The following is a 22,269-nucleotide window of genomic DNA, read 5'->3' on the forward strand; positions in this document are numbered from 1 at the left end:
AATGTATAATTGCTATACTCCAGTGTGCCAATAAAATATGTATCAAATGAAAAAAATCGAACCTGGATTGAATAACTTCTCTCTCTACTCGTACCCTGTTTTTTAAGAAAGACTAAGGTTTCAGCAAATCAATATCTTCATATCTATTTAATAAAGGTGTACTAGAAGTGGTAGGCGAATGTTTTAGAAACAGAAAATCAGATATGAGGATTCACTACAAGATTAAGAGCAAAGGTCAGCCTTCTCTCCGCTATAATTAACTGTGCTTCTATACGCGAACTTTCACACTGAATGCACTCACTCATATTTGGATAAATACCATGCAGATGTCACATTTACATTACTATTCGTGGCATATTATCTAGTTTGACTGTATGTGTTATGTATTACATATACTCTGTTTAGTAGTTCCCTATAATGCTGAATGGGTTTACCACAAGGTACAAAATTCACTGCATTAACGTAATATGCCCACATTCATTATTCAAAAAGATATGAAATATGCCACAATAATGTTTATCATCACTATCTTGGCAGCACTCATGCTCTTGCTCTCATGAGGATATTGCACAGCATGAGAGAGCACACAATGCCATTTGTTTCACTGTCACGATCAAAGTAGGGAACAACTGACTAAATCTATTTTAATCTTTCAGCGTTTACTGAAATATGTGGATGCAGTTGTGAGTTCTCTTACAATGGGAAAAAATAACGTGGGGAATATTCATTCATCATTTATATTTATAGCTGTTGGTTTAACATGTTGGTCTCATGCATGTAAGGTAATTATTTTAAAATGTTAAAAATCACATAAAATTAATTATCATTGCACAATCCGCCTCTCACGTTAAACAGACATGGTCACAATCTGGTGTGGAGAAAGTGTTGTGCCAAGACGGGAGAGGAGGAGGTGCTCCGAATCTGTTTGTTTTGACATTTTGAGCAGAAGTAATCCAAACAGGCACACAGGTCAGTGAATGGACAAACCCTCGGGCATCTTGCAACCTGATGCTTGCTTGTCTTTGTAAGCGAGTAGCCCTACAGCTTATACATCAACTGAAAAGGTAGGCGTTTATAATGGTGTTTATATTGCGTTTGTGCTATTTTATATCACTACCATGGTAGGTGAAGCAGCTAGGGAGTTTCAAATGCAGCCCTTTCAGAGACACTGAAAAACCTAATAGCTATGCAACTATACACTTCTATAGTATCCAGATATTATCAATGTTCTTATCTTTAAAATAATGTTTTTTTTTTCTATCAATATACAGTAACTCTTCTATTTAGATTCTTTTTCAAGCTTGATCGCACACTGAATTCAATTCAGACTAAAAAAGTCTAGCAATTTTTTACTCCTTTGGCTCTTCGCAAGCAAATTTTTTTTGTTTTTTTTCATTTGGAGTGCAACAATTTGTACTAGTTTATCAAAATCTTGATCAAAATACAGAGTTGGAGAAGCTACTTTGAAAGTTAATCATAATTTTAAGTTGTTAAAGTACAGTTTTGAAACTACTAAAAGTAGCTAACTACACTGAAGTTATTAGCAGGGTTGCAATGATTTTTGTTAATAAATAAAAATATATAAAAAACGTATACACTCATGTAAATTATAATTTAATCAGAGACATAAAGCAAACTTGAACAAGTACATTTATACTAAATAGCTAAACAAAAACAACCTAATTTACATAACCAAGTCGAAAATATACACAGCACAGAGAGTCAAATAGGAATCATTTTTGTGAATCTGTTCGATTCGATGTGATGAAACGGACATTTCAACACAATGGGTGCTTCTCAAATGGAAGGCATCTTAGTGAGGCTGTGTCCTTGCTTCAGTCCTTCTCACGGCATCCTCAATAAACCCGTCTCCGGCGTAATGACTCCGATTGTTCGAAAATTACAATTTAATAATTGTTAAATCGATATGTCATCCTCAATAAACCTGTCTCCGGCGTGTTGCCTCCGATCTTTCGAATATTCCTATTTAATAATTATTTAATCGACACATCATCCTCAATAAACCCGTCTCCGGCGTGCTGCCTCCGATCTTTCGAATATTCCGATCTATTATGACCTCTGACCTGTAAAGTTGCCAGAATAATAATCATACGCTGTTTGTTAATTGGCCAGAGGAGAACTGGCACCCCGACTGAGCCTGGTTTCTCCCAAGGTTTATTTTTCTCCATTAGGTCTCCTGATGGGGTTTTGGTTTTCTCCGGAATGGCTATGTGACGCTGCTTTGAAACAATCTGCATTGTTAAAAGCGCTATATAAATAAAGTTGACTTGACTTGACTTCTAAGGTGTGTGTAGCCTCCTCATCAATAAACGCTAATCTAGTACAATCTAGTCTAGTACAGGGGTGTTTAAACTGCCCTGGAGGGCCACTGTTCTGCAGAGTTCAGCTACATCTTTCCTCAACACACCTGCCTGGAAGTTTCTAGCTTGCCTAGTACAGGGTTGTCTAATGCTGCTCCTTGAGGGCCACTGTCCTGCAGAGTTTTGTTCCAACCCAAATTAAACACAGCTGAACCATCTAATCAATGTATCAGGCATACTAGAAACTTTTAGACGGGTGGGTTGTTGAGGCAAGTTGGAGCTGAACTCCGCAGGCCAGTGGCCCTCCATAACTGAGTTTGGACATCCCTTGCCTACTAAGACCTTGAATAACTGGTTCAGGTGTGTTTAATTGGAGTTGGAGCAAAACTCTGCAAAACAATGGCCCTCCAGGAGCAGAATTGGACATCCCTTAACTAGATGCATCCTTCAAAACGAGCTGAATGAAGGACACGAAATGAGGGCTGCCTTCCAAGAATCCTTCTAATTTAGATGGCCTTTGGCGGCGCTAGATGATATGCAGCCTTACTAGGACACAGCCTCCCATTTGAGAAGCACCCTACATGTGAGAGGAACATTTGGACGAACCGATTTACTAGAATGAATTGCACTTTAACATTAGGCTACATATGAGGACCATACGGACGAACTGATCAAGTAGAATGAATCAGACATCCCAACGCTACAGCTGTGTCCCAATTCAGAGGCTGCATCCTTGGAAGGACACAGACTTCAGAGGGCACGACTTTGAAGTCCAGGAAGGTTGAACCAAGCATTGTTAAATGGGAAGGTCTAGACCAGGGGTGTCCAATCCTGCTCCTGGAGGGCCACTGTCCTGCAAAGTTTAGCTCCAACCACAATTAAACACACCTGTACCAGCTAATCAAGGTCTTATTAGGCTTACTAGAAACTTCCAGACAGGTGTTGAGGCAAGTTGGAGCTAAACTCTGCAGGACAGTGGCCCTCCAGGACCGACTTTGGACACCCCTGGTCTAGACAGGAACTGTGACAGCTGCCATTGACAAGCGTCTGTAATGTTTGTTCTAGACTTTTTTGAAAGGTACATTCAACTGTCAAAACAGGGTTGTATAAACTATCTATCGCATCTTAGTAAGATATGACAACATTTGACAAGTGTTATGACAACACATAATTTGTTTACATATCTACCCAATACTTACATTTCAAAGGGTAATCCGTAATTTTCTCAACAACCAAAAAAATCCAGTTGTCACCAAAGTGCAATGAATCTTGGGATTGGCTAGGCTGCGAAGGATCCATCCGTTCTATCCTTCGCGCCCGGGAAACGAAGGATGCGTTTGGCTGCATTCGAAGAAGCCTTCGAATTGGGACAGCCTTTGTCACGCCACTGTGATACATTCGGCTTTTAAAGGATGCAGCCTCTGAATTGCGAACCCTTATGATGTGAGAGAGAACACGTTGGACGAACCGATTCACTACATTGAATCAGACGTTGCCACGCTACAGAGAGGACTACTCGGACGAACCGATTCATTGGAATGAATCGGACTTTCCAACGTTAACCTCTTCTCTTTCATAAATTAGCTTGTTACGGGTAAAAAAAAAAAATATTATTTGTAGTAGCTTCGCTAATTTAAGTTAAATACTGATTACTTCTATGTCTAAAAAGATGATGTTTGCATATTTAGGATAAACATCACAAAAGCCCTAGTCAGGCCCGTATAACTTGAACTGCAATATTCTACCGCTTGTTTTTCCCACAGCAAGCAGCTTGTATGAATCTCTGAGTGCTTCCCGTACAATGAGTACAGCGCAAACAAAAGATCTCGCCGTGTCTCTGTATCCACATCAGCGCTCGGAATGTGTGCTGAAGAAATCTATATGGAAGTACACACATCCCACCGATGAGCGCTGTCAGAACGGATGCTGCCTGGACAAACAGCGCCTCCTGCTGGTCAGCCTGGTACTGCTGGCATTGTGTGGCATGGTGCTGCTTCTACTGTGGAACTACCAGTGTTTCATTGTTAACCACATGTGCCAGGACCCGGAGCGCAGTTCAGAGTATGTGCTGTTTGAGATGGATGAGCAGAGGCTTTCTTCATATGGACCAGCCTGAAGCTGCGAGGCTTTGACAGCTGCTTACAAAGAATCTAAAGGCTACATAGAGACTGAGGGAGAGCGAGGGGAAATGAATAGGCCTAAGAAAAGGTCTAGGCACACAGCTCTACTTCTGAATTATTACTTTCATCTTTAACCAGCAGAAAGAGGGAAAAATACTGTAGTAATGTAAAGTCTATTGATGTAGGCTACATCAGAAGCAGTCTTCTTGTAGATCTATGCCTGCCTAAAATGGACATTAGTAGGGCAGTAAATAGTTGTTAAATTGTAATAGTTCTGTTCAATGTATAGTGTCTGTGGTTATAATTTGTGTTCATTTTTGTATAATGCAGGCCCTGTTTAAATAAATATTAAATAAATCTTCTTGGCACACAAGCGCAGTCATTTTCTGTGGTGAATGACCCTGCATCCTCTCATAGCTTCCGATAGGCTACACCCCCTGCAATACAATATGAGCTCAGATATCAGAGTTTAATGTTTTTGTAATTTGTTTCAAATATTGAAGACAGTTTTATTGCAACATTTAAAGATAAACTTTGTCTAAAAACCTCAAGATCATTCTTCCAGTGTGAAAACAGCCTGTCGTGCACAGCACTGATTTGTTTAAAACACATTTGCAGTAGCTACATCAGTGTAACCACAAAAGTCAAAAAAGCCGTTACATCTTTCATCAGAGCATGAACTATATACAATGCATCACTTCCTGCTACTGCAAATGAGTCTCAGACAAGAGAGTGAGCGAGTGAACCTTCTGCAGAGAACTCTTTTCAATGTTCCTCTAACAGTTCTTCGTGTAATTTGATAGCATAGAACCATCCATGAAAAGGGTCTTTAAAGTTTGGAAAAGCACTTAAGATAAGATTAAGAATATGAAACTAACAGGGATAAAATAAACTCCCCAGAGCCTCGTAACACGTTTGAATGGACTTAGCCTACTCTCGTGTAGCCTAGGCTATAACCGCGAACACCTGCACTAGTACACATGACAGGAACAACAGCTAGTGCCATGCCCACTTGTGAAGTGCCGGTTTATCGCCTGTATTTAACACACGTCACAATAGTGCCTGACTTGCCAACGAATGTCGTCTCTGTCATTTGTCCTGTGTGGATCGCATCGCGTGGATGGTATCCATGGGTAACCAACAGCAATGCCAGATCATTACCGCCACGGCGGCTCTGTTTCTGGCAGTCACTGGCATTCTTCTGCTCGTCGTACCCAACAAAGACATCAAAGAGCCGCCAGAGTTTATGGTAATATTTTTTTTCTTATTCGTAACACATGCACACACAGGCTACAAATCCAAAAGAGGGAAAATGGGTCATTTAACACCCTCGCGACTTTTCGATGATCACGTTATAAGATCAGGAAAAGAACAATCTGCTCATCTGTATAGCCTATCGATAGTTTTTCCGGTAGTGCAAACAATACAGAGCGCTTCCTCAGCATGATTCAAAATGTTTCCCCACATATTGGAGTGATTTTGAAAAGTGTGTATTCTCTCGCAGGTTGAACGCAGTAAGTTAGCTACTGCACAAGTTTTTGGCAGATTCGCAATGGAGCTTTTGTAATGCGCTGTTCACAGAGCAATACCTATGCTTTTTAGGATAGCCTATGAAACAAATACTGATTTTTGGGTAACATGCAAGCCATTGTGTGTGAAATGGAGGAAGCAACGGGTTTCCTGCCTTGTCAGATTTGGAGACTCGGCTGAACATCTGCAGCTGTCACATTAGAGCAATATAGGCTACATTCTGGGACCAAAAGGTTTGAGAACCACTGAACTAGAGTGAATTTGGGTAACATTTAAACCATGTGAAATAGAGAGGGGTTAAGGCTCTAGAACTGTTTTTAATGTAAATGTAGAGAAACAACTAAATTGAATCACATAATTACAGCATTATATATATGTATATATATATATATATATATATATATATATATATATATATATATATATATATATATATATATAAATATATATATATATATATATATATATAAATAAACACACACACACACAATAGTTGTCAAATATGGTGTTTTTTGCTGAAAAATCCATTTAATTTCAGATTAGGATGGCCAATTTGTCATAATTTACTCACCCTCAAGTTGTTGCTGTACACAAAGGAAGATATTTGGAAGAACATAACCTTCTTGGTTACAAACATTCTTTCAAATATCTTCCTTTGTGTACAGCAGAACAAAGAAATTTAGGCCTATACAGGTTTAGAACAAATTAAGGGTGAGTAAATGACAGCATTTTCACTTTTGGGTGAACTATCCCTTTAAGAATATGTTTAGTGGTGGGGTGGGGTTGGCCGTTTGTTAAGGTAGAGCTTAAAGTTAAAGTGAAAGGTAGGGTTAGTGGTTGGGGCGGGATACTCGACTGTCAGCTCAACCCTCAGGGTTAGGGTTAGGGTCTCAACCCTGTCCTCAGACTACTGTGATATGTGGTTCTGCACTTAAGCCCCATAAACTGATTGTCCATATGATCCACATTTACATTTAGTCATTTTTTTGTATAATTGCTGATGTAGATGATCCATCATCTACATCAGCTCAGACCATCTTGACCATACATTTTGGTTAGCTCATAATAGAGTTCATAAAATTTAATGAACATTATCCACCAGGACAGTTTAAAAAAGTTGACAAATAATAACATTTTCATAATGACAAGGACTGTTGCCTATATGCCTCCTGATACTAAAAAATGACCACTCAATGTATTTTTACCTGATGTCCCATCTTTGCCAAACTACATTTTTATTATCAATCTGATAGTAGAGGGTGAGCTATAAATATTTCTCCAGCTGTGCTCTCTGTTTGATTTATGACCCCAGCTTCTCTATACACTTTTAAACACAATAAAACGTTTGTTCATATTGCCTGGGTCCCATTGTTTGTTTCCCAGCCGTTTTGATTCAATGCTTTAATCCCTTTCTTCGAAACTGGACAGTGAGTCATTGTGGTTTTGAAGATATTTTGACAATTCCGTTGAGCTTCAGGGTAACAATGTCTTGAAGGCGACATGGTGAACAAATGAGTGATGGCAGAAACTGAGCGTTATGGAGTCAAAATTACATAGAAAGGCAAGCTTAAACATGTTTGAGTCACGTATTGAACTCCGACTAAGAGCTGCTAGACACTGCTATTATACTAAGCTAAAATGGCTGTATGCAAACTGTAGGCAAAGTCTTGAGAGCATTAATTGAAAGAGATTATCATGGTTTGCATGAATGAATAGAGTCAGTGTCTTGCCCAGAATACACAATCCTTTGGGAAGCCTGTAGCACAGGTGTGTGATAAAAGAAAGGGATGAAGACTTGAGGGAAAAAGAGAGAGGTATATGTAAATGACACTTAATTCTTGATCGTGGTTGTTAAACACTTATGCTAATCGAGCAAGCACTTTACACTACTTTAAAGAAGTGTTTGTTTTAAGTAAATCATATTCATATATTTGCAAAGGCGGCTAGAGAGGTGAGTCATGTTTTCTTGAATAATAATCATCATTATGAATAAGGAAGAGGCCTGATCATTTAAAACGTCTCTAAATGGGTTTTTAAAGCAACAAGATGCAGCTAGTAAAGGTATAAATGGGACAAGTTAATTTGTCAGAAAACCTGAAGTGTGACCTACATTTAATATGTTTGAATTTATCAGCATCCATTTAACTTACAACGTTTTTATCCTATAAGCTGACCAAAGAGATGGTGGGAGAATTATTTTACAATATTATCAGCGCCTCAGTGAAAACAGTTCCCACATGGCTATGGCTCACATACACACCCTGTTTTTAGCAGCATGAGAACTTGGGGCTGGTTGCGGCAGTTATGTGCAAGTTATAACTTAGTCTAGTTGTTGCGTAAATGAGTGCTCAATAACAATTTACACGCTTACTTAAAATGTAACCCTGTCTATAAGCAAAATATTGATGGAAGCCTCCATTCAGGAGTAATGGCTGAAATAAAATGGCAGATGGATCAATCAATGATCAATGAACTCATGTCAGACTTTTGTCATTCTGTTCAGTCCAGGTTTCAGTGCTATCAATATAATTTTTATTGCATTAGTATTTGTTTATTAACACTGATTAATAATAGAAACAATTCCACTAGACTTTAATGTAATTTATGTATACTACCGTTCAAAAGTTTGGGGTCAGTAAGATTTATTTTAATGTTTTAAAGTCTCTTATGCCCACCAAGGCTGCATTTATTTGATCAAATATACAGTAAAGACAGTAATATTATAAAATATCATTACAATAAAAAATAACAGTTTATGTTCATATATTTAAATAAAAATGTAATACATTCCTGGGATGGCAAAGCTGAATTTCAGTCACTTCTCCAGTCTTCAGTGTCACATGATCCTTCAAAAATCATTCTAATATGCTGATTTGCTGCTCCCATCTCTTATTATTAGCAATGTTGTGCTGCTTAGGATTTCTGTGGAAACCGTGATGCATGTTTTTTCAGGATTCTTTGATAAACAGAAAGTTAAAGAACAATATGGATTTGAAATGGATATCTTTTTTAATATTATAAATGTCTTTACTGTCACTTATCAATTTAATGTGCCCTTGCCGAATTAAAACTATTGAATGGTAGAGTATTTATAATTTTCTTTAATATTTATATTTCAGTGGAAATTGAACCCTTCGCCTGTGTATCTAAGAACAATTGTCCCATGTCATCTTTACATTACATTCATTTGTCAGGCATTTTTATTTCAAGTGACTTTAATGTTTGCATTTTGGCATTGTGTCTGTGTGTGCATGTGTTCTCTGGAAATCAAACCCTTATCCCTGGGTCACATGGTGTTTGGTCTTAGCCTTATTTTTATTTTTTTTGCTGTTGGGTTTGTTTTCAGTATGGAATAGTCCTGGATGCTGGATCCTCTCATACAGCCATGTTTATCTACAAATGGCCAGCAGACAAGCAGAACGGTACGGGCATAGTCAGTCAACACAGCGAGTGTCATGCAAAGGGTAAGTATTGATAAATGGCTTGTGATGTTCCTCATTTGAAAGTCCCTCTGGATAAAAACGTCTGTTATAAGACTACTAAAGTTGAGGACATTAGATAAGGAAAAGAACAGTTCAATAGGTATGTGAGACTGAATTTGCTTGAGACTGCTGAATGTGCACACACTGTTGCCCACTTCCTGTTTTGTGGTGTTGCTCTTTTTTCATTTCGTCACTTTTGTCTCGGTCTCCCACTCATCTCTAAGGATCTGACAATCACAGAATCAGGAAGTTTAACTCCTAGTACCCTGCAAATATTGCTGATTTGAAATGTTTTACGGAAACATCTGGAATAGGCTCCCAAAATATCTCCAGTTGCATTTATGGTTGCAAAAGTCAGTGGCATATCAGGCAGTAAAATAGGAACTGATATTCTTTATGAACTCTGCGTGGACATACTCCTTAAGTTATTCTATGAGTCATTTCAGATATCTGGTGACATGACCTCTCTTCTCTTGCCCTTCTCTTTTTCTATCACTTTCTCTAATAAGGAGGCGGGATCTCCAGTTATGCAGGTGTCAAAGGAGGAGCAGCTCGTAGCCTTGAGGAATGCATGGAAAAAGCCTTGAAGGAGATCCCAAAGTCAAGACACAAACTCACTCCTGTGTATCTTGGGGCCACTGCAGGCATGAGACTACTGAAGTGAGTCACAAAGCTCATAGCTTTGTGCCATTTTTCTTTTTTTAAACCATTGATGACAAAATTATCATTTATGTAGGGAAAGTATCAACTATCCTATTTAACTTACCTCAAATAACTTGCCTTATAAATTATATTTATTTAGGGTCAGCAAGGACACAATTGGACAAAAAGTGACAGAAAAGTAAAAAAATGTATCATGGTTTTCTCAAAAATATTAAGCAGCACAACAGTTTTCAACATTAATAATAATAATTAATGTTTCTTGAGCACCAATAAGCATATTAGAATGATTTCTAAAGATTCATGTGGTTCTGAAGACTGAAAATTCAGCTTTGCCATCACTGAAATAAATTACATTTGAAAATATATCAAAATAAAAACATGGATTTTAAACTTGCAATATTATTGGTTTATTTATTTTTAATCAATAAATTCAGCCTTGGTGAGCACAAGACACTTTTTTCAAAAACATTAACACAATCTTACCGCCCCCAAACTTTTGAATGGTAGGCTAGTGTGTGTATACAAAGTCTACATTGTTCAATTAAAGGTGCAGGATCTATTGACAGAAATCCAATATAATACACATAACTATGTTTTCAGTGGTGTATAAAGAGCTTACATAATGTACCGTTATGTTTTTATTACCTTAGAATGCGCCATTTCGATCTGCTTACTGTGAAATCGGCATTTTGCGCCATCATGTTTCATCTCAGTGAATCCGCATGATTCATGAGCTTGAAGAGATCATCAACCTCCCAGCAGTGAACCTTTGACATTTCGAAATCTTTCGAAACAGTTATGACATTACGAAGCCTTGTTTACTGAAATCATGTGACATTGGCAGTTTGATACGCACTCCGAACCACTAATTTGAAACAAAAGATTCGTAAAGGTTTCAATGCTTCATGAAGCAGTGTTTTGAAATCGTCCATTACTAGGTTGACCCTTTGTCTGTTTTTGGGATTACCCTGTTTGCCTGAGTTTCTTGCCTGGGGTCCGTTCTTCGTACGTCGCTATCTCGGTTAGCTGGATTTGATTGTTGATGATTTGGCATGATCTTGGATTGTTTGGTTCTTCGACGCTCATCCTGGGGCCTGTACCATGAAGCCGGTTTAGCTGGCTAACCAGAAATGTTTAAGCTTAGTTTGTGCCAATCCTGGGTTTTAGGTACCATTTAAAGTGGTTTGGCTTTTAGCAGTGTTCATCTCCATAGTAACTTACGCTCCACGGCAGGTTATGTTCTGGAAAAGAGATCATAAACTGAAATTGGACCAATCAGCTGTGAGCAAAGTGACACACCTCGGATGCAATAAAGTCACTCCCCCTGTTTCTATTCCAAATGAAAGGTCACTACATAGCAAATGGTTTTAAAGATTAAAGCATCTGGGCCCGTATTCATAAAGATTCTAAGAGTCCTCTCAGAAAACTCCTAATTTAGCTTAAAAACTTTTACGTAGGAGCAATAATAATTTTAAATAATAATATAAAAATGTATTTGAAAATATTATAATGCTGTGTATAATACTATAGACACTGCCACTTGATTGAGAGATTTATTTTTGACAGAATAATTACTTTATAATGTTATCGCAGTCTTACAAACATGCTGTACAGTTACTCTGAGCCGCACATTATTTTGAGTGGTGACAGATATTATGGGATTATGGCTTGATGCAGAGAACTTGATCTTGACCCTTAAGAAACTTGTAACAAATCTGCTTTAACAAATTTAACACATTTTTATTAATTGCTAATTACAAAATTGAAATAAATATGTAAAGGGTGTACCAATACTATAAAATCGTGAATATATATAATGTTTAAAAAATGTTTTTTATTTATCTATTATTACTTTTATGTTGGTTTGATCGTTTGGCTGTTTCCTTATAAAGGTCCAGAAATTTGTGAGTTTTTTTTGCCAGGTGGCTTTTTTAATTATATGATGTCATAACGTTGTCTTGATGCCAGCCAATCGCTGCATTGCTGATCGTATCGATGCATCTGCCCTCTTCAGGGAACACAGGAACGCACAGTTATTTTAGATAACTTAATCCAGATATTTTAATCCAATCCACAAATTAGTTTGAAGAACCAAATTAGCCAGAGATTAGTCATCACGATTATAAAATCATCTCAGATGTATTAAGCAACGTACGAAGAACGGACCCCTGGTGTTTGTTTTGGAATGTTTGCATTGCATGTGATTATGACCTCTTACCTGTTTATTGGATTATGTCTTTGGATTACCCTTTATTAAATGCTGAATTTGGATTCTCAACCCAAAGTCTCAGAGCAGTTCATAACAGAAGACTTCACCAAGAGTGTATACAAGCGGTCTCATTTCAATTAATTTCGGAGACCACATCCTGTGAAGGATGCGGTATACGGAGTGTTCTTAATCAGAATTTAAAGGAGACATCCTTGGTAGGACACACAGGCAGGAAGTAGGCCTATCACGTTGCTATGTTAACACGTTCACAGCGCCTTTGCGCTCTCACACCAGTTATATGAATGAAAACTATTTATAAACATGAAAATGACTATGCAATGTTTCTTACCTTGACAGCAAAGTACTGTTCTAAAAAAAAATAAAAATCACCAAACACTTGTAATCCTGTTTACCACAACTATCTATTTGAGGTAGCTTAAAAACAAAAACAAGCTTGAAACTACTTAAATTTAAACAGCACATCTTCGTTTGCATGTATATCTTCCGGCATCTGCATTTTTTTCAAATAATATTTAAAAAACATGACGGTTGTTAATGGCGACACAAATAATTGTGGGTTATCTGCAGCAGCGACCTCATACACCTACTTACTCTTCTGAAATGAGACAGCCTTGATGACACATGCAGCCTTCAAATGCGACTTCTGGAGGATGCAGCCTTTCGAAATGAGACACAGCTATAGACAGTTTACAAGGGTAAATGAGAAACAGCTGAAACTAATCAGGGATACTAGTTTGTGCAAAGGATTCTTGGAAATGCAGTTCATGGTGGAATGACAATGGTCTGGGGACGAGTGCCCTCTAGTGGTTATCCTGGTCATTCCAGAGGTTGATTGTGACAGATATACAGGTATATAAAAAATATATTGAAAGTGAAATTTTAATGTTTTTTTTTTTATTTTATATCATATCTCACAGTATTTCTAAACCCAAAGAGTCAGATGATGTTTTGAAGGAAGTGGGAGACAAACTGAAGACCTACCCATTCAGCTTCAAAGGCGCCACTATCTTAAGTGGACAAGAGGAAGGAGCTTATGGATGGGTCACAGTCAACTACCTGCTTGAGAAGTACATCAAGGTATATGGTTAGACATATTGTGTTTCTCATAACATCGTAATGTTCTTTAATAAAGATTTGTTACCAGCCATTACCATACATTTTTCTCTTTCGTTTCTCTAGTATGGTTTTGTGGGTCAGTGGCGGTCTCCAGGAAGAGACACGGTCGGTGCGCTGGACTTTGGCGGAGCTTCTACTCAGATCACTTTTGTGACTAAACAAACAGTGGAGAACAAGGGCAATCTGATGAAACTGCGGCTGTACGGACAAGACTATCAGATTTACACTCAGAGCTTTCTGTGTTATGGCCGAGACCAGGTGTTACTCAGACTGCTGGCACATCTGATCACGGTTAAGTGCAAACCTTTAGAAACCGTTTTTTTAAATTACCATCAGACAAGCTGATGTGATAGTATTTGGAGTATAATATCTGATGTTTTCTCTTTCATTATGTGTCTTATAGACTCAGGGTTCAGACAGCTCCATAGTCCATCCCTGCTATCCCGCAGGTTACAATCAATCCATAAAGCTGGGCAGTGTGTTTGACACTCCATGCAATAAAAGACAAACTCCCTATAAACCTGATGATGTCCTGCAAATAAAGGGCACCGGAAACTACAATCAATGCCTGGGAAATGTTACTCGTCTCTTTTCTTTTAACAGCTGTTCTTATTCCAAATGCTCCTTTGATGGAGTCTTCCAGCCCAACATTACAGGCAACTTTATGGTAAGAGTTTCCAGAGTGGATGATTAAAATTTAATGCATTCAGTTGAATATATATACATTAAAAAAAAAAAAAAAATCAACCGGCATATGAAATTTGTTCCTGCCTTAGGCAACATTAATGTCTTTACTGGTGGGGGATAGTTGTGGTGATGTTTAAGTAGTTATTAAGTGGGACAGCTCAAAGCATTAAAATAAATCATAAATTCGTCTTCTGGGCACTTGTGTGTCATTATTATGATTACGCAATCTCTCTCTCTCCATCACCCTTCTCTCTCTTTTTCTGGCACAGGCATTTTCTGCATTTTTCTACACCCATTCCTTTCTTCAGAAAGCTGCAGGCATCACCATCATATCTCCAGCACATTTAGAGGACGCTGTCCGTGTCGTCTGCAACATGAGCTTTCAGGAGGTACCAGCCCGAAGAGTTCATTTTGAACCCTGCTATTCTGAGATGACCTTCCCCGTATCTCAGCAATAGACCAATGATTGAGAGTCTCAGGTTCTCAGATTAAGAGAACTTGCTTTATCCTTGATAATAATATGTACACAGTTTTTTTTTATTAATTATAAGCAATTGAATTATCCTAGTTTATTAAAGGGATAGTTAACCCAAAAATGAAAATTAGCCCATGATTTACTCACCCTCAAGTCATCCTAGGTGAATATGACATTCTTCTTTCAGACGAATAAAATCGGAGTTATATTAAAAAAGTCCTGGCTGATCCAAGCTTTATAATCGCAGTAATTGTTGCTCTGTTCTGTCTGTCAAATAACGTGCTCCACACGGCTCCGGGAGGTTAATAAAGGCCTTCTGAAGCGAATCGATGCGTTTGTGTAAGAAAAATATCCATATTTAAAACTTTATAAAGTAAAGTTTCGGCCGATTGCCTTACATATTCAATTTATGGAAAAAGTGTTAAAAAGTGCCTCTGCAGTTAAATGCTACCAGTTACTCTCGTCAGACGTAGTGTAAGCATTTTGAACGTCGAGAGGCACTTTCAACACTTTTTCCACGGAAGGCAATCGGCCGGAACTTTACTTTATAAAGTTTTAAATATGGATATTTTTCTTACACCAACATATCGATTCGCTTTGCCTTTATTAACCCCCCGGAGCCGTGTGGAGCACGTTATTCGACGGACAGATGCATTTTTTTTTTATGTACTTCAAAAACAGAGCAACAATTACTGCTATTATAAAGCTTGGATTAGCCAGGACTTTTTTAATATAACTCCGATTTTATTCGTCTGAAAGAAGAATGACATAATGACTTGAGGGTGAGTAAATCCTGGGCTAATTTTCATTTTTGGGTGAACTATCCCTTTAAATGACTTTCACATTGGAAAAGAACTTTGTTTAAAGAGGACCTACTATGCTTTTTTTTTCTTTTGTAAATTTTTTTCAACTTTCCTTAGTGTGCAATGTTGCGTTTGAACATGGAAAAAGGTCTGCAAAGCACAAAATCCAGTCCAAAGGGAGTTATTCTCTATATCAGTAAGCACTCCCTAAAATGCCTCGATTGCAGTCTTAAGTTTTCTTCCGGGAATGTACACTCGCAGTATTCCTCATTTAAATAATTCCCGCCCGAGGCATATGCAACAAAAAATATAAATGAGGCCTGGTTGAATTGCATTAGTAGTGTGTTGAAACTCACGGTTATGGTAAGGGATTGTGACATATCCAAAACACGCTTGAAGCCGTTGAGCAATCACAACACTGACCAAACAGAGCATTACTAACAGACTGGGAAGAGAGGTGCTGCAACAATGTAAAATATGTGAAAAATAATGTTTTTCTTTGATCATTCAAGCATGAAAACCTATTCTAGTAGACCCTAAAAACAAAGTCAACTTTGTAAGAGGGCATACCTTAAAGTATTTGACCTCTTCCACTCTACTTTCTCTCTCACTCTCTGTGTCCTAGATGTTAAATAAGGCTCCGGATCAGGGAAACCGTCTGAAGGACTACTGCGCAGTCTCTGTCTTTGTGCAGGTGCTCCTGGCCAAAGGATATGGTTTTGATAATCTCTCATTCCCACACATCTTCTTCCAAAAGAAGGTAGCAAGACCTATTTGCCAAAATTGACTCTGTTTACTTCCTTAAAGGTCCCATGGCATGAAATTTTCATTTTATGAGATTTTTCAACATTAATATGAGTTCCCCTAGTCTGAATATTGTCCCCAAGTGGATAGAAATGTTGATCGGTGTAAACCCGAGTTCTGGCTGTCTTTCTCTGCCTTTGAGAAAATGACAGGCCAGACGAGCCAATCCTGAAGTCTCCTGGTTTGACGTCCAAGCAGGAACGGTTACCTCCCTTTCCTCCGCCCAGAGAATCTGGCACGCCCATGCAAGCGCTCGAGAGATCATTGCTTGTGAACGAGTGAACGCTGGCAGTTTCTCAGTGTTTGGATGTACAAATGAAAACAGAAGTCTTTTTTCAGTTCCTTCTGATCTGTGATCAGTGATTTCTTATGTGTAGCTAATTATTTATTATTCATGCACACGCTGCGGCTTCTCTCTCTCCCGACAGAACGGTGTTTTCGTGTTTTCTATCTTGTGAGTCAGTGTTTTTGTACGTCCTCGTCGCGTCTATCTGTTCTACAATGTGCATACAGTCGTTTCTGCTCAACATCAGCAGAGTAACATCTTTAGAGATAAACCTTACACACGCCGAGGCTCGGGCTGCACTGGCCAGTGGCCTCCAACATCCCCGACCCCCAGTACTGCATCTGGCCCACAGCGGAGGCACCAAACGCGGCGCGAGATTAAGCAGAAGGGGGGTAAGCGTGAGGGTATCTGGGCTAGGCTAGCCAGCTATTCCCACAATAAACTGGATTACATTCGATTACTGCTGTTGTCTTTGTTTGCGCTGTGTACTCAATGCGCATCACTGACGCTTTCCATATGATAGGAACATATCTAAAAATAATGGTATTATCAACACTTACTCATAACTCGTTCATCTCGACAGCTGTAATGGTACTTTGCATGTGTTACAAAGTTGGTAACAAAGTTGGTAATAATGATGAAGACGGACTCGGCGTGACTGGGACTCGTGTTTATTCAGAACTCTCAAATACAAACACAATAAACTCGCGCTGACTGACAGCGCTCTCATAACTCAGTAGTTACTATAAATAACTTTGTTAGCAATCGCTGAGCTCAGTCTCTGGTACATTAGTGATGTCCGGTTCGCGAACGATCTTTCTTTTGAACCGGTTCTTTTTAGTGAACCGAATCAGTTCACCAAATCGTACTGAATCGTTCTAAACGGTTCGCGTCTCCAGTCAGCGCTGATCCATAATTTACTAAAGTTACTAACTTTCTGACATGAGTGACAGCCCCTCCGACTAGAAATAGACTAATAACCTGAAGTATATGCTGTAACTACAACAGTTAACTGAACTGAGACTGACAGAACCGATGTGAAGTGAACTCCGGTCCATCCATCTCTCTGGCAGCAGCTCGTGCCTGCTCGTGCCTCGTAGACCTCGTTAAACCACGCCCCCTCCGCTCATATCAAATGCAAAGATGTCAGCCAATCACAACAGTGGGCGTTTTTACTGAAGTCTCACAGCAGACACGCCTCTTGTAACAGGGCCTTCAGCCACAGGGCAAACAGCAGTATAGAAAAAATGCCTTTTATTTCTAAATTATGACATTTTATGATGTAAAAATCATACTAACAATATAAGTACACCTCAGGAAACATTATAAAATAATAGAAAAATGCCATGCCATGGGACCTTTAATGCACATTCCCCATTTATAGGTGCACAACATTTCTTTTTGACATCACCAATCCCTCATTTTTAAACCCTTTACCTCCAAACATGTCATGTAGAGAGCACTTTTCTCTGTCCAGTCAAAATCAAGTACTATATTTCATTGTATTTTTGATTAAAAAAGTATATTTATCACATTACAGAAGTAAAGCCCTTTCATGTTCATTTAAGCTTCATGAATAAATGGCCCCCTCTAGGTCAAGGAAATGTCTTACATGTTGCTTTGGTTCGCAGGCGGGAGACACATCTGTCGGCTGGTCCCTTGGCTACATGCTAAGCCTAAGCAACCTGCTGCCTGCTGAAGATGTTTTACTGAGAAAATCACTGAGCTTAGGCGGCTGGAGTTTTCTGATCTTCCTCTTTTCAGTCCTTCTTCTTATGGCGCTATTGTTTCTGTTTCGAGCCATCTGTAAGAAAGACACTGGTAATGTCCTTTAATAATGAATGAGTTATATTGCTCCCTATGTACATCGTTATGCACTGCCCCTAGCAAGGATGCACAAAGAACTTCTGGTATTACATTTCATCAACATTTCAATAACCTATTTCTTATCAAGCACATTTTTATATAAATTATAATTTTATAAGAGACTGTGCGTAAAACATGAGCATGATGTTATTACTGCTTTCTAACTTTGTCACTGAACTTTTCATAATGTTGAATGTACATTTTTAGGTACGATTGTGTGCTGTGCCTTAACACCATTTAATGAATCAGGTGCTATTGTTTTAAAACCTGCTAGATTTATTTGTGAGCTATGATTGTGCGCTGTAATACAAAGTCGAAGTCACTGAAAATATAATCAAATTAAAATGTAGCTTTGCAGAGACAATAATGAGTTTGAGTTGGAAATTGTACTATTGCCTGCTTCTATTCCTGCTGAATTGTGAATGTTTTTGTAATATTAAATAAGTTAATGTGTTTACAATTTTTTTCTGAGACATTTTCTAGATAACAACAACATACAGGTAACAGAACAGAATGCTAAATGTTTTTTGATTTTACTCTTAGCTTTGAAGCAATCTATATGCTTGTGCACTCCTAGTCCTAAATGTTGACAAAATTCACTTTTAGAAAATATTGACGATTCATCTTGTGCAACACTCCCTGCTACGAAATTGCATATTGTATCTTAAGACTACTGGCAATTAAAAAAGATGGGTCCTTTGATATGCCCTGCCTAATTTTTAGTTTCAAAGAACTGAAACACAGGACAAAATCTTTTCATCACTTTTATACTTCTTTGAGGCCCATTGCCTGTCCTCTTCCTCCTCATTGTTTCCTGTATCATCTACACTGTCCTATCTAATCAAGGAACAAAAGGCAAAAAATATAACTTTAAAAGAAAACAGAAAATTCTTTGTTGGCCACCCACTTTTTGGAATAGACTTTTGTCCACTGTAGTGGACATTATATTTTAGTGAATTTCTCTGACATCATACATGTCACAGTCTGGATGTCCTGTAAAGAGTACATTCAGGGTTTTACACAGATACCAAATGCTTGGAGGTTTCACCAGGGCAACTTCTTCTTGGTATTTAAAAACTGTTTGTTAAAAAATGTTTGTTATAAATCAACATCTCAGGAAAATGGTTTGGGTTTTTAAATCAAAATATGACTTTCTGTTACAAAACAGGGCATTGATTTCATAAATGTCCACTGTAGAGGATGCCAGGACTTAAATCATGAGTATCAGGCATTTTGGAGACACAACAAGTGAATAGGGAAAGAAATTACATATCAGTATTCCTATGAAATATTAGATATTATTATGAAAATGTTGCCAATTATTCCTCCCATTATTACACTTCTATTTTCCTTACATGTTGCACCAAGAACACATTAATATGCAAATTAGATGCAGTGTAGATGCATTGTATTGGATGGGAAAATCCAAGTACGGCCATTTTACCCACAGAAAATGGTATATCAATGCATTCCGTTATATCTTTTAAAACAGTTCAAAATCCTCTTTAAACAAAGTTTGTTTAAAAAAAATCCTGAAAACTAAAAATTGATTGGTGAACAAAAATAAATAAATTCCATTGTTTTTGCCTATACATGCAATTTCATGTCATTTTTTTTTTTAAACAACTGAGTCCTGGTGTCAACTACAGAGGACATATCATAACATATGAATAAAATATAATTTTTCAAAAAAAAAATAAATAAATCTGGGTCCCAGGAGGATATAATCAAATTCTTTAATGTGACTCTCCACTTTTAAATCATTACACATGGTATACACCCATACAGTATTTTAGGTAATAGAGAAGGAGATCCTCAAGGAAATGGTGATAAAACACAATAAATCTCAATCCCAAAAGCCAAGATATTTCTTTGTTCAAATGATTCACCCCATTGGCTCAATGAAAGAGTTAAAAAAAAAAGTATTAAAAAAAAGAGTATGTTGAATTTATGTAGTACTTTTCACAATGTACACTCATCTAAAGGATTATTAGGGACACCATGCTAATACTGTGTTTGACCCCTTTTCGCCTTCAGAACTGCCTTAATTCTACGTGGCATTGATTCAACAAGGTGCTGAAAGCACTCTTTAGAAATGTTGGCCCATATTGATAGGATAGCATCTTGCAGTTGATGGAGATTTGTGGGATGCACATCCAGGGCACGAAGCTCCCGTTCCACCACATCCCAAAGATGCTCTATTGGGTTGAGATCTGGTGACTGTGGGGGCCATTTTAGTACAGTGAACTCATTGTCATGTTCAAGAAACCAATTTGAAATGATTCGTGCTTTGTGACATGGTGCATTATCCTGCTGGAAGTAGCCATCAGAGGATGGGTACATGGTGGTCATAAAGGGATGGACATGGTCAGAAACAATGCTCAGGTAGGCCGTGGCATTTAAACGATGCCCAATTGGCCCTAAAGGGCCTAAAGTGTGCCAAGAAAACATCCCCCACACCATTACACCACCACCACCACCAGCCTGCACAGTGGTAACAAGGCGTGATGGATCCATGTTCTCATTCTGTTTACGCCAAATTCTGACAGATTCCATCTGAATGTCTCAACAGAAATTGAGACTCATCAGACCAGGCAAGTCTTCAACTGTCCAATTTTGGTGAGCTAGTGCAAATTGTAGCCTCTTTTTCCTATTTCTATTTGAGATGAGTGGTACCCGGTGGGGTCATCTGCTGTTGTAGCCCATCCGCCTCAAGGTTGTGCGTGTTGTGGCTTCACAAATGCTTTGCTGCATACCTCGGTTGTAACGAGTGCTTATTTCAGTCAAAGTTGCTCTTCAATCAGCTTGAATCAGTCGGCTCATTCTCCTCTGACCTCTAGCATCAACAAGGCATTTTCGCCCACAGGACTGCCGCATACTGGATGTTTTTCCCTTTTCACACCATTCTTTGTAAACCCTAGAAATGGTTGTCTCTTGTTGTCACCTTTTTGAAAGTAGTCTCTTAATCTCACCAAGGCTGAATTTATTTGATCAAAAATACAGTAAAAACAGTAATACTGTGAAATATTATTACAATTTAAATTAACTCATTTCTGTCCTGGCAAAGCTGAATTTTCAGCAGCCATTACTCCAGTCTTCAGTGTCACATGATCTTATGTAAATTGTAAAAATGCTGTTTTCTGTGAGATATGGGTAGTTGTTGGTGCGTGTTACAATGGCACGTCTGACCAGGAGAGCAAGTCTATGTGGTTCATCAAGAGCCACGGAATCCACATATGATGAACAACATCCAACAGGACTAGCTAATTGTTGATGCAAGAGGAAACTGTTGAAAGGGATGACAGGGTATTAAACCGAGTTGTAAAAAAAATGCCAGCAGCAGAAACTCTTGCGCTGTGGAAAATGAGAAACATGTATTGTCCTCTAATGACTCCAACCTCAACCCCTTTATTCCCATATCCTGGATCATGGTTTGGGCTGCAATATCATAGCATTACCTAGGCCTACTACTTGTGCTAGATGGGTGTGTCACTGCCAAGGACTACCCAAACATTCTGGAGGACCATGTGCACCCAATGGTTTGTTCCCTGAAGGTGGTGCCATTTATCAGGATAATAATGCTCCAATACACACAGCAAAACTGTGACAGAGTGGTTTGATGAACAAGAAAAAGTGAATTTGAACACCTCCCATGGCCTGCATCATTGAATCACTGGGGTGTTTTGGAGGAATGATTCAGGAACCGTTCTCCAGCACAGACTACTGGCTAATCTATACTACAAAAAAATAAATAATAATAATTCAGTATTGACACAAAACAAGTGCACACTTCACCAGTCAGACTTTTCATATAAATTAACGTTTGTTCTTTATACAGATGAGATTATACAGTTTGCATGCCTAAACAGGTCTGACAGGTTGGTTT

General features: G+C 38.3%; 1 protein-coding gene across 1 annotated transcript; it reads left to right on the top strand.

Annotated features, from left to right (window-relative positions):
• The first annotated feature begins 5,399 nt into the window (after positions 1-5,399).
• Positions 5,400-19,084, top strand: entpd2a.1 (ectonucleoside triphosphate diphosphohydrolase 2a, tandem duplicate 1). The gene is made up of 9 exons (XM_079814179.1): positions 5,400-5,690; positions 9,318-9,435; positions 9,963-10,113; positions 13,264-13,423; positions 13,526-13,753; positions 13,866-14,129; positions 14,419-14,538; positions 16,053-16,187; positions 18,149-19,084. Exons 1-9 carry the CDS (start codon positions 5,562-5,564, stop codon positions 18,350-18,352), a joined length of 1,509 nt encoding a protein of 502 aa, XP_079670305.1. The 5' UTR covers positions 5,400-5,561; the 3' UTR covers positions 18,353-19,084.
• The last annotated feature ends 3,185 nt before the right edge of the window (positions 19,085-22,269 follow it).

The sequence above is a fragment of the Gobio gobio genome (genome assembly GCF_949357685.1).
Source record: "Gobio gobio genome assembly, chromosome: 4".
NCBI classification, from domain to species: Eukaryota; Metazoa; Chordata; class Actinopteri; order Cypriniformes; family Gobionidae; genus Gobio; species Gobio gobio.

What these genes read in the sequence shown, in the direction of transcription:
- entpd2a.1 (XM_079814179.1), top strand. Translation starts at nt 5,562, where the DNA reads ATGGTATCCATGGGTAACCAACAGCAATGCCAGATCATTACCGCCACG. An exon ending in ACATTACAGGCAACTTTATG is followed by an intron (nt 14,130 to 14,418) that starts GTAAGAGTTTCC and finishes TTTCTGGCACAG; the next exon opens with GCATTTTCTGCATTTTTCTA. An exon ending in GCAACATGAGCTTTCAGGAG is followed by an intron (nt 14,539 to 16,052) that starts GTACCAGCCCGA and finishes TCTGTGTCCTAG; the next exon opens with ATGTTAAATAAGGCTCCGGA.